The sequence below is a fragment of the Melanerpes formicivorus genome, unplaced genomic scaffold, assembly GCF_026170545.1.
Source record: "Melanerpes formicivorus ecotype bairdi unplaced genomic scaffold, bMelFor1.0.p_v2 SCAF_11, whole genome shotgun sequence".
Lineage (NCBI taxonomy): Eukaryota > Metazoa > Chordata > Aves > Piciformes > Picidae > Melanerpes > Melanerpes formicivorus.
The window spans coordinates 153,293-165,371 of record NW_027142363.1 but is presented as its reverse complement, the minus strand read 5'-3'; the positions used below and the strand labels follow the sequence as shown (position 1 = coordinate 165,371).

The following is a 12,079-nucleotide window of genomic DNA, read 5'->3' as shown; positions in this document are numbered from 1 at the left end:
CTCAGGAGCAGAAATGAGAGAATCTGAGGAACTTTAAAACAAAACAGTAATAAACTGCCAGGGCTACCACAGAGGTAGGCCAGGATTTTCCAGGATTTTCTTGTTTGTTCATGGACTTACATTCCATCTAGGCCCTACTTTAAAAACTTCCCTCTTTCATTGGCTCACAAAGCCTTCACGCTTCCACTCTTCCCAGCTGCTGACATGGAACTGAAGCAGAATCGTAGAATCAATAAGGTTGGAAAAGACCTCAAGGATCAGCAAGTCCAACCTGTCATCCAAGACCTCATGACTTCTAAGCCATGGCACCAAGTGTTACATCCAATCCCCTCTTGAACACCTCCAGGGATGGTGACTCCTCCACTTGCCTGGGCAGCACATCCCAATGGCCGATCTCTCTTTCCATGAAGAACTTTCTCCTCACCTCCAGCCTAAACCTCCCCTGGCACAGCTTGAGACTGTGTCCTCTTGTTCTGGTGCTGGTTGCCTGGGAGTAGAGACCAGCACCCTCCTTGCTACAACCTCCCTTCAGGTAGTTGTAGACAGCAAGAAGGTCTCCCCTGAGCCTCCTCTTCTCCAGGCTAAGCAACCCCAGCTCCCTCAGCCTTTCCTCACAGGGCTGTGCTCCAGACCCCTGCCCAGCTTTGTTGCCCTTCTCTGGACACCTTCAAGTGTCTCAATGTCCTTCTTAAACTTAGGGGCCCAGAACTGGACACAGGACTCAAGGTGTGGCCTAACCAGTGCTGAGCACAGGGCACAATGACCTCCCTGCTCCTGCTGGCCACACTATTCCTGATACAGACCAGGATGCCATTGGCCTTCTTGGCCACCTGGGCATATTGCTGGCTCATGTTCAGCCAGCTGTCAATCAGTACACCTAGGTCCCTCTCTGTGTCCTCATGCCCTTGCAATACTTGGGGATTGCTAGTGGCTGGCACAGTCTGAATAAGATGCTGTGCTGCTCTGATTTATCCCTTACTTGACAAAAGGCACTTCTCTCTCACAAGCTGGGCTGCTCAGATCTTGCATGGTTCCCACAATCAGAGTCTTTCCATGGCTGCAAATGCTGAGTTTCACCCATGGAGCTGGTGTTTGTGACACTGACAGGCCACTTTTGATGTCACACCTTGTGCACCCACCCCTTTCTTGCAGCTGTCAGACCCTGTCCCACCCTGCCTGCATCATCTGGAGGGCTCTTCTCTTCAGACTGTTAAAACCACTCATTCCTGTGAAAAACTGTGACCTGCACATTTGGCTGCTGAGCCATCAAACACACATTTTCTGATGATTTAATCAGAGGTTTATATTCATATTTCCAGGAGGAAAATAAACTCAACTAGAATAATCTAACAGAACTGCATGTTTTGCATATCCCTAGTTGCTACATCAATGCAGGGCATTCAGTGTATTTTATACATGCTGTGTTTAATTTGTGTGTTTTCCAAGACAGCCAAAACACAGGATGCTAAATGGGTGATACAAGGGACTGACTTAACTCTGTAGGAAACAGAAACCTAAGCATGACACTGGATGTGATAAAAACAACACACTTAAGATGGAACATGATCAAAACAATACTGTCTGCTGCTTCCATATCAAAGTTCTTTGGCTCTGCTTCCACCTTTATCATAAATTCCCTTGGCAATTCATGCAGCAGCACACCAGTACGCCATGACAACAGCCAAATCCATCGATATCTCTTCATCAAATCATTGGTACTGAATAAAGGCAGCGCTCTGATAAGATATGGACCTCTGCGGCTAACATTTTAAAGGTAAGAGATGAGGGACAGATCAGAGCAGCACTGGTGAGCTTGTGTTCTGCACTGCTGCATGCTTGCAGACCTTCTGACTTGCTTTGGAAAGAGCTGGCTGCAGAAAGATCAGAAAGAGGTCCAGGGACTCAGCAAACAGCTAAGCAGCACAGATGACCAGGGAAGTTATGTGAGCTTGCTGCCTGGCCCCAGTTGTCTAGAAGCCTAGACAAGAGCTAACCAGCCATGCAACTCCCCCAGCCTACTAATCTTCTGGGAAAGAAACAGAAATTAAAGAAAGACAGGAAGAAGTAATAGTTCCACAGCCCTCCTTAGCAGCTGTTCTTGATGATGCACAGTTTAAAGGATTATTGTGTAACTGCAGTAAAATATTTCTGCATGGAAATCTGCATACCTAGGGCAGGGACTCAACATAATTTCCTTACTTGTGTTTTTGTGGTTGAAGAAAAATAAACCAAACCCAAACCCTGTGGGTAAGGATCCTCATGTGGAATCCACCTGGGCAGTGAGATGGGTGTACACAGCTTCCCCTGAAAACAGCCTGAAGTTGTAGATGTGCTTCAAGGCAGAAAATCAACCAGAAGCAGGCCTTCCTGACAATGGGTGCTGACAAATCTCAAGCAACCTATCTTTAGGGAGTGTAATGGCCTGGCCTCATCCAAAACCTGGCCAGGTATCCCCGCTTCTACAATGATCCTTCAGTCCATGCCCCACCATGTGAGTGCACCAATTGCATCTACTCCCTTCCCAGATACTGTCCAGCCTGAAAGGAATTCAAGCCTCCACCAGGCATGGCCCTTTGAGTCTTCTAACTGTGTGAAAAACAGCACAGTGCAGCATACTCCCTGCACCTGTGCTGGGTTAGAAACTGGCCGGAGGCTGAGCCCAGAGAGTGATAGTGAATGGAGCCACATCCAGCTGGCAGCCAGGCACCAGTGGTGTCCCCCCAGGATCAGTGCTGGGCCCCATCCTGTTCAATATCTTTATTGATGATCTGGATGAGGGGACTGAGTCCATCATCAGTAAGTTTGCAGATGACACCAAGCTGGGGGCAGGAGTTGATCTGTTAGAGGGTAGGAGAACTCTGCAGAGGGACCTTGCCAGGCTGGACAGATGGGCAGAGTCCAACAGGATGGCATTCAACAAGTCCAAGTGCTGGGTGCTGCACTTTGGCCACAGCAACCCCATGCAGTGCTACAGGCTGGGGTCAGAGTGGCTGAGAGCAGCCAGGAAGAAAGGGACCTGGGGGTACTGGTTGATAGTAGGCTGAATATGAGCCAGCACTGTGCCCAGGTGGCCAAGAAAGCCAATGGCATCCAGGCTTGCATCAAGAACAGTGTGGCCAGCAGGAGCAGGGAGGTCATTGTGCCCTGTGCTCAGCACTGGTTAGGCCACACCTTGAGTCCTGTGTCCAGTTCTGGGCCCCTAAGTTTAAGAAGGACATTGAGACACTTGAAGGTGTCCAGAGAAGGGCAACAAGGCTGGGGAGGGGTCTGGAGCACAGCCCTGTGAGGAGAGGCTGAGGGAGCTGGGGTTGCTTAGCCTGGAGAAGAGGAGGCTCAGGGGAGAACTTCTTGCTGTCTACAACTACCTGAAGGGAGGTTGTGGTCAGGTGGGGGTTGGTCTCTTCTTCCAGGCAAGCAGCACCAGAACCAGAGGACACAGTCTCAAGCTGTGCCAGGGGAGGTTTAGGCTGGAGGTGAGGACAAAGTTCTTCGCAGAGAGAGTTGTTGGCCGTTGGAATGTGCTGCCCAGGGAGGTGGTAGAGTCACCATCCCTGGAGGTGTTCAGGAGGGGATTGGATGTGGCACTTGGTGCCATGGCTTAGAAGTCATGAGGTCTTGGATGACAGGTTGGACTTGATGATCTTTGAGGTCTTTTCCAACCTTGTTGATTCTATGATTCTGTGACCTGCCTTCGTGGCCAGTAACTGTTAGCAGCTGCAGCCTGGCTTGGGGAAGATCCCTACCCACTGCAGAATAAATCACTGCAGTCCCACAGCCTGCCTTAGGGATGCTTTTCAACCTCTACATCAATCTACAGATGGCTTTTTCCAACAGGTATTTATAGCAAAGTGTAATCTCTAGATGAAGTCTGATTTCTGCAGACAGTTCCTCTCCTTGGCATGTACACAGAAGCTGCTTTGATTTATTAAGCCTGATGCCATTAGTTTCACCTTTAAATGTCATTCAGTGGTTTCCATTCTGTTCCTGTGTTTTTAATCATTTCATTACTGGTGAACTCAGAGGCCAAATTAGTAAGCAATGGACTTGAACGTAATGGGGAGAATGACCCTTGCTGCCAAGGAGTTAAGGTATTAAGGTGCATTAGCCACTTCCTGCAACAGTTGTCAAGCTGATTTTCAGTAAATTACTTAGTCCATGTGTTTATTATTCAGCCATAAACCCACTGACTCGGCATGAAAATGACATTACACTGCTGTAATCACAGACTGAGGTTTCACTGCTACAGTCACTACCCCCAGATGCATCCCTTGTCAGCAAGGCTTCCCTGTTGCTCAGAAGCAGCAGCTTTGGAGCACCTGAACTCACACCTCACTGCACCATCCCGTGGCAGGGTGACATGGATGGGCACTGCTGCTCTGAGCCTCATGTAACTCCAGGAAAATCAGAATGTTCTTAGGCAAATAATAGCTTAATGGGAAAGAATGCTCTGGAAACATAGAAGGAAATTCAACAGAAGAGATCATCACTCATCTGCATTGCAAATGTTCTCCATGCCAAAAGATGAGACAATTCTGGAGGTCTTGCTGGCAGCTCCCCTTCTCCTCAGCCACTGCCTGACAGCCAGTCTGCAGAAGCCCCTGGTATAAAGCCTGCAGTGGTGCCTGTAGGTAAACATTTTTCACCTCCTTTTCACACTTTGACTATGAGTGAGTTAGAAGATTAAGGTGTTAAAAAGAGGAAACAATTTAGTAACCTCTGAAGGTCGACACCTACTAGAATATTTTAACTTCAGTCTGGTTTTCCACCGGCCCCACGTCTCATGCTGTGAGCAAGTTGTAGATCCCTTGTACTGTGGCACTGCTCACAGCACTCTTGAGGGAGCCTGAGCTGAATACAAACTGATCTGAGACACCCTTCACCATCCCTGGGCTCTCCCAGTCAGAAAGCACATTCATGGCTAGTTTCCTAAAGCAGGTGCCCTGCACTGCTATTTCTGGCTTTGCTGAGGAAAGCAAGGATAGCAGGGGAGAAAGCAAGAGATCACCCTGATTCTGGTGGGGGAGTTACCTTTGAAGAATCTAACATCATTATTAATCAAGTGCAATGAACATGATGTAGGCTTCAATCCTTATTATGTTACAGCAACATTGATGTTATCATTGAAGACGACAAAGCAAATCAGTTTAGAGGACCACAAGCATATGTTTGCTGCCAAGAGAAAGACTCTCAGGGACTTCAATTAGTACCAGAGAGCAGTCTTCACATTTGCATTTTAAAATATTCCCCTCTGTGTCCTTACACGAATTATAGTCTATTCAAACTCAATAAAAGGTAAGTGTAAAATGGAAAAGTATACATTAAAGTATCTGAGAGTCAGTGATTAAAGGAAGGGCATTTGGAGAGCTGTCATTCTGGCACCTGTTTCCCTCTCAGCACCTGTATCTGACCACTTGGTGTGTCAAGAACCACGGATCTGCTCCTTTCTTTCAATGGTTGTATAAGGTAGAATGACATAAAGAAGGAAATGATCTCTCTGTATACAGTACTGCTGTAAAGAAAACATAAAGGAACAGAAAACAACAACAACAACATGCAACTGTTGTTGGTGTCTAAATGTTTATCTATTCTTGTAGCTCTCCGACTAGCTTCCTGAATTTTCTGCTTTGCAAAAGCAAGTCAGGGAAAGGCAGTTAAATGACGAGAGGCTTGATCTGGATAAACACCTCGTTCTACTGAGTAGCATTTTTCTCTCTCTTTAGAATGTGCAGCCTTGATTCCACCAATTACTCAAAGAGCTGCTGTTCCCCAGTAATTCAGATTGGTCATAAAAGTGCATTCAATTATTGTATAATCAGTGGCATAAGATAAATGGGTTCCACTCTGCTGCCTTTCCATGAAATCAGACTTTTCTGACACTTCAAAATGCCTCCAGTGGAGCTGGAGAAAGCTGTATAATTGGTTTAGAGCAGCAAAAGGCAGGCAAATGCAGGAGTAGTGGCACAAGTGCCCTCATCCATAGTGTCTGTTGTGAAACACAGGAAACTAATGTTAACCCCAGACTATGGGCGGAGACAGAGAGTAGAGCCCTAGCTTAGACCATTGCCCCTGCAGACCTCTGGTATGGTTAAAACACAAAAAGTGTTATAAATTAGGTAGTCATCCAACATCTCATACACCCACCCCAGAGATGTAGAACATCAGCAGCCCAGACCCCCAGAAGGATCTCAAACACACTTAGGAATGTCAGAAACTGTATTGTGATCATAGTAAAGGACAGGTACAAAAGAAAATCCGTCGGCTTCAGAAGACTTAATTCCATGCAAGATAAATGTGTTTTTACTTTTTCTTGTTCTTTAAAAGGAAAAACTATGCAATATGCAACAGTAAGTAGGTTTAAAAAATATATTCACAAGACTTGGGTGACTAGAATGGGAATGTGCATTATATTGACTAACAAAACTGGTTACCAGATGACAAGGCTTTGACTGGTGATGTACAACACAAACCTGCAGGACTTAACCCTCCCGTTCTGAACTCTGAGGTGTGAAACACAAAAAGAATATAAAATACAGAAACAAACAGAGCAAAGAACAAGAGAATTGTTCAGAGCCCTCAGCAGAAGAACAAGAGCCACAGAAGAGCTTAGGGATGTGAAGTTACAAGAAAACACTGGAAATGTCTTTTTCAGTTCAAACTGCTGCAGAGTACCATCCTGCTGTGTAAAGTGCCTATAAAACAACCAGACCCTTTGCCATTAAGGGTTCACAGCTGTCACCAGGCAGCAGCTTCCCTTTGGGAACACAAACCCCATGGGAGGTGCAGGAGAGCAGTGTCTGTCAAACAGCTCAGCGTGCACCGTACAATGTGGTCCACACCATACCTGCTCTACCCACTTGAACATCAGAGGAGCACAGCTGTGAACCTGCCTGCTCCTGCGCTTTCCACGGAACGGCCTTTAAGTCATCCTATGTACGGGGACTGCTACTATTCCTCATTTTACCTGAGCTGCAAGAGATGAAGACAAGAAGTCTTCTTTTAGGGCCCACTCCCATATAAAGAGCAGGAAAAAGTTCTAATGCTTGCTACCTTACTCAGCTCAGGCACTTTCTGTCCTTGTTTGCATCCTCTAAAACTTCAGTGACACATGAAAATGCACAAATGAATTTAAGACGGTATTCCTTCCTCCAAGCTGCTGTGAACTCCAGCTCAGGAACTCAATAAGCACTTTGAAAACAATTGTGAAATCAAAACTTCCCTGGCTAGTCAGCTTTCCAACCTTTGGGTCTGAAAGCCAGAGGATTGAGGCTTCCTCTCCAGTCAGCCATAGGAAGCAGTCAAAAAAGTTATTGTCTTGCTTCAAATACTGTAATTGGCACACATGTAACTGAGAGAAGAAACCAATCTTTGATCTCAAATTAATTAAACACTTTTCTCATTGTCATATGAGAATCTCCTTTCCTGACAGTTCATTCATTAGCTGAGAAGCACCTGGGCTGTTTCAGCTGTTATTAACTTCCACAGCACTGGTAGTAAGATTCAGCCCAGGAAACTGTGCAGTTTGGTAACCAAAGGCAATAGGCAGGAGTGCAAACGTACATTGCCAGCACATTTGGTAAGGCAGGAAACATTCTGTCAATTTTCGAAGTAAAATCACATTCAGAGCTTTAAATCAGCATGGGAGAATCGGTTTTGGTGTAATTATAGGGCCTTCCAGAAACACTACAAATCTGCAACAAAAACTTCTCTTCCAGCTCGTCTCATTCAAAGCCACAGAACATTCTGTTCTTACTTCCATAGGGATTTACTAGACTACAGAAAGGAGAACTTGCTGTGAATGGCAGTGGCTGCAAAGGAAGCCTCCAGTCTTCCAGTTGTGCTGGAAGGCTGGTGGTGACTCCCCACAATTCAGTCCAGGTTTTGGAAGGAAAGAAGGGAAGCCATGGAAGTGAGGAACGGAAGGTGCTTCTGATCTTTGGAAGGGATCCTGAGAAATCGGTTCTTCTCATTCAGCCAACATTTGCATGACAAAAATCTTCGATGTGTGTACCTTGAATCCTGCCTCCCTACTTTGGGGAAGAAGGTTTTACTTTCAGCTGAATGAAGCATAGACCTCTTCTTCAGACACTGATAAAAAGAAGACAACATCTCAGCATGAAAGTGTTACAGTTATTGTCTCCATGGCTTTAAGGAACAAGCTATCTCCACTGCTTTACTGAAATCCTATGTACTGCATGGAATCAGTGAAGTCTTCAGAAGCATCCTCTGACAACATTATCGTCATGGCAAGAGAGGCTTTTACACTCCGGACCCTTGTTACCTGCACTGCTTTCCTAGTCTTCCCCATGGAAACACTGATCTCCGTGGCACTACCACACTGAGAACTGAAGTTACTGAGAAGAGAATCACAGCCTAGAGCTAAATCCCTCAAGCCTTTCATTTGTCCCAAACATAATCAATTCATTAATCAGAAGTCTTAAAACACTTACCTTTAAAATTTGGTCTGATTCTAGCATCATACCCCGATGTTCTTCCCATTAATTTGTCCAAAAAATCTGAAGGAGACAGGGTCTGTGAGGGGGATTTTCCAGATCTCGAATCATGTTCTTTACAGAAAGTCGCCCTAAACAAATTATTAGCCACCATTAGCTAATGTTTAGCTTGTGTGACATTCAAGTCATGGAGAAATTACAGCACTAAATAAAATCATCTTGAACCGGTGCATGTAGCAATTAATACTTTTATAGAACGATATAGTCTATTTTTCAACTGAACACTTTATTCCAGAGATAAAAAATGAGCTTCAGGTAGTATGCATGGATGTGATTCGCTATTCATAAAACACCACTGGCTTTAAATTCATTACAGCTTTAAGACTTGAGAAGACTGAGTTTACTCTTCGTCTTGTGTGTAGAGTAAGAGGATTTTGATCTCTTATTTCAACATCATTGCTTTAATTCCAGGGATGCTGTGAAAACTATCTGCTAACGCTGGTTTAAGGTGATCTGAAACTTCCAGACAATAGCTGGCAGCACACAGCAAGCAGTACTGAAGAGTATGGGGTTTGTTAATATTGGGAAGCATTGCAGATGCAAAAAGAAAGGTTTAAAAGATGCTACCCAGCAAAGCTTTAAACCATGCTACTGGCTGCCTACATTCCTCTTCAGCACAGCAGAAAGGGTCCATGAGATCTTAAGGAGGTTTACCAAGACATTGAGTAAATCTTTTTCTGTTAGCTCCAGCTGGTATTTATATGGAAGTTCTGGGAACACAACCCTGCTTTCAGGAGTGAAGTGTAAACTTCTGCTGCCATACGATGCAGCAAACCACCGTGTACACAGCATGTTACATATTGCAAGCACATTGCATACTGCAGAGGGAGGGAATTTAGGAGGTCCCCAAGGTTGTTCCTTAGGGAAACAGAAACCAGGACGAAATGGTCATACGAGGCGTGCAGGGGCATGGCTTTCATCATCATCATCCATTATCCTGATTCCTAAAAAACCAATTTCATTTGATTTCTGTCTCAACATAATCTTTGAGCTACATCAAAAGTAATTACGTGAGTGTGTTTGCTTAACCGCTCTTGCCTTAGATATTTGCCCAAAGGGAACCACTCCATTTCAGGAGTGCTTCACGGTTTTTCCTTTCTACACAAGTATGAACAGATGAGGTATACATGTGAGCATCTGAAATGAGAAACCAATGTCAGATCCTGTATTCCCTCATAAGAGCACCAGGACTGTTAACAGGCAAGGTGATCATAAATTCCTCCGGTGTGCTCCCCTGCATTTTTCCAGGTCCCATTGACGGGGATTGCTTCCTTGTGCCTTTGTCAGTGACATGGAACCATTACAAAACATCCTTAGTTTGTAATACGTGGTAGACAATATTCCCCACTTAAATGCTAAAAACATTCAGTTAAGACAATAAATACTGGAAAATTAATCCAGTGCATTTATTGGGGCTGTTTCCACCCAAATTAATTCTGTTTTCAGAGCCCCCTAGCTATGAGTTGTGTTGTGATCCCAGCATCACGAATAGGAATGCTGTTCCTGTCACTGTAGACAGACTTCACGACTGGTGCAGAAGCACTCCGTGCCTGTACTTACACAGCAGCCCACAGCATAACCATCAGTCTCACAAGAACGAGTGACCCGTTGCTCTGCACTGCAAAAAGCCAACAGCTGAAACACAAGCTCACAAGCACTGAAAAGCTTTAGCAGCAATCACCTCCACTGGCACTTCCAGTGAGCACAGCTCTGCCCTGACCCAGGGTCTAGAACTGGTGCTCTAATTGCAAATAACTACGTCCCCAGCAAAACCGACCCAATTATTTCCAAAGCCTGGAGAGGAGAAACCAAAGCGACTTCCTACACACCCTCAGGTGAGAGCAGAGAATTTGCATTTCAGAATAAACAGATGAAGGAAATCTTTCCAGCTCTAGTGATGCTGAGTGAGAAAGTACAGCTCTGAACCCAAGCAATGCCAAACGGATCACCGAACTTGAGATGTGTGTGTTTGTTACCCAGCAACCAGGCTCTGGGTGTGAAAGTGATAGCCTGTATGGAATGAAGATGAAATGCTCCCAAACCTAACCAACGAGCCAGGTTAACGTGACGTAGTATCCTTATAGTTATGATTTCCACATGCTTTCCATGCTTTTGACAAAAATCATCACATAGTTGTATCACCTACCTGAAGTGGTTTGTCTCTAAGAAAAATGCAAACAAGGTTGTCAAAATTTTCACTAGCTGCCGGTTCATTCCTCCTGCTTTCTGTGATGATTTGGAAAATATCCCAGAAACGATTCCAGAGAGATGCAGGGGGAAAGTAAGCTGGTGCTGCCTAGATTCCCAGATTCAGCAGTAATTTAATTTCCTTGACAATCAGGAAGAGAAGGTCTGGATCTCTACAAACTGGGGGTAAAAAGGAAGTGCCAGTCCTTGGAATCATGGTCAGGTCAAGCCTAGGCTCATCTCCAGCAGCCAGCACAGAAGAGACAAAGCATCAGACCTGGCCTTGCTTTTGCTGACGGAGCGGGGGGGGAGAAAACAAAAAGAAGGGCCCCCCAAAAAAGAAAAAGGAGAAAAAAAAAAAAGGGGGTGGGTGGAGAGCAAAGGAGCAAATAAATTATAAAAAGAAAGGGGAGGTGTGGGGGAGAGGCAAGGAAAAGAAGAGGAGAACCAACTAGGCGATGAGCATCACGCAACAGGGAATAGCGCCGGGAGCAGCTCTGACGCCGGTGTGCTTTAATCCCCTTTGGCTTTGGAATTTGTACGGACGGCGGCGGGGCGAAGGGCCGGCTGCTCGTCCCCGCTGCGAGCAGGGAGGCGGCGGCGCTACCACGGGGGGAAAGGAGGGAGGGACGGAGAGGGGCTGCGGGCGGCGTCTGTGGGAAACCCCGGCGCCTGTGCTGGAATGATCGAGCGGCAGCGCACCGCCCGGAGCCGGCGCTCGGACAGCTCCGCGCTGCGCCTGCGCAGGGCGGCGGAGCGGGCGGCAGGGCGCCCCGGGGGGTGTCCGCAGGAGGAGGGCCGGGGGTGTGCAGGGGATGCTCTGCGTGCAGACTGTGCTCCCGCCCGCGTGGACGTGCGGCAGTGGGCGCGGGGGCATTTGTGCGTGGCGTGGGAGCTGCACCTGTGGGTGTGGTGCTGCGCGGGGACGTCTGGGCTGTTGGGTGTTGGGGAGGGGGGCTGCGAGTGGGGTGCCGGTGGCCGTGCCAGTGGCAGGCGGCGGGGGGAGCCGGGGATATGGGCGCGCGCTCGCCGCTGGGGGGGGGGGGGGGGGGGGGGGGGCTGCCTCCGACCGCGCCTGGGGCCGCAGCATCTCGCCCCAGGGAGCTGCCCTCCTGCCGGAGCCAGAGCCAGAGCCCGAGATGGAGAGGTTCGGGAGGAGATACTTCTCGTTTTGTACAAGGGGAGTTGAAGCAGGGACTGTAATTCATAGTATCATAGTATCAGTCAGGGTTGGAAGGGACCACAAGGATCATCTAGTTCCAACCCCCCTGCCATGGGCAGGGACACCCCACACTAGATCAGGCTGCCCAGAGCTTCATCCAGCCTGGTTTTAAACACCTCCAGGGATGGGGCCTCAACCACCTCCCTGGACAACCCATTCC

At 47.0% G+C, this 12,079-nt stretch overlaps 1 protein-coding gene across 7 annotated transcripts in view; it reads right to left on the bottom strand.

Moving 5' to 3' along the window:
- GLRA2 (glycine receptor alpha 2) overlaps positions 1 to 11,329 on the bottom strand; it is a 93,982-nt gene extending 82,653 nt beyond the window's left edge. For all 7 annotated transcript variants that reach the window (XM_068144395.1, XM_068144399.1, XM_068144401.1 and 4 more), the window contains exons 1-2: positions 10,657 to 11,329; positions 8,448 to 8,581 (exon numbers count right to left, since the gene is read on the bottom strand). In XM_068144395.1, the coding sequence (XP_068000496.1) occupies positions 8,448 to 8,581; positions 10,657 to 10,724 (202 nt within the window). In that variant the 5' untranslated portion in view covers positions 10,725 to 11,329. The remainder of the gene's footprint in view (positions 1 to 8,447; positions 8,582 to 10,656) is intronic.
- Positions 11,330 to 12,079: the final 750 nt, after the last annotated feature.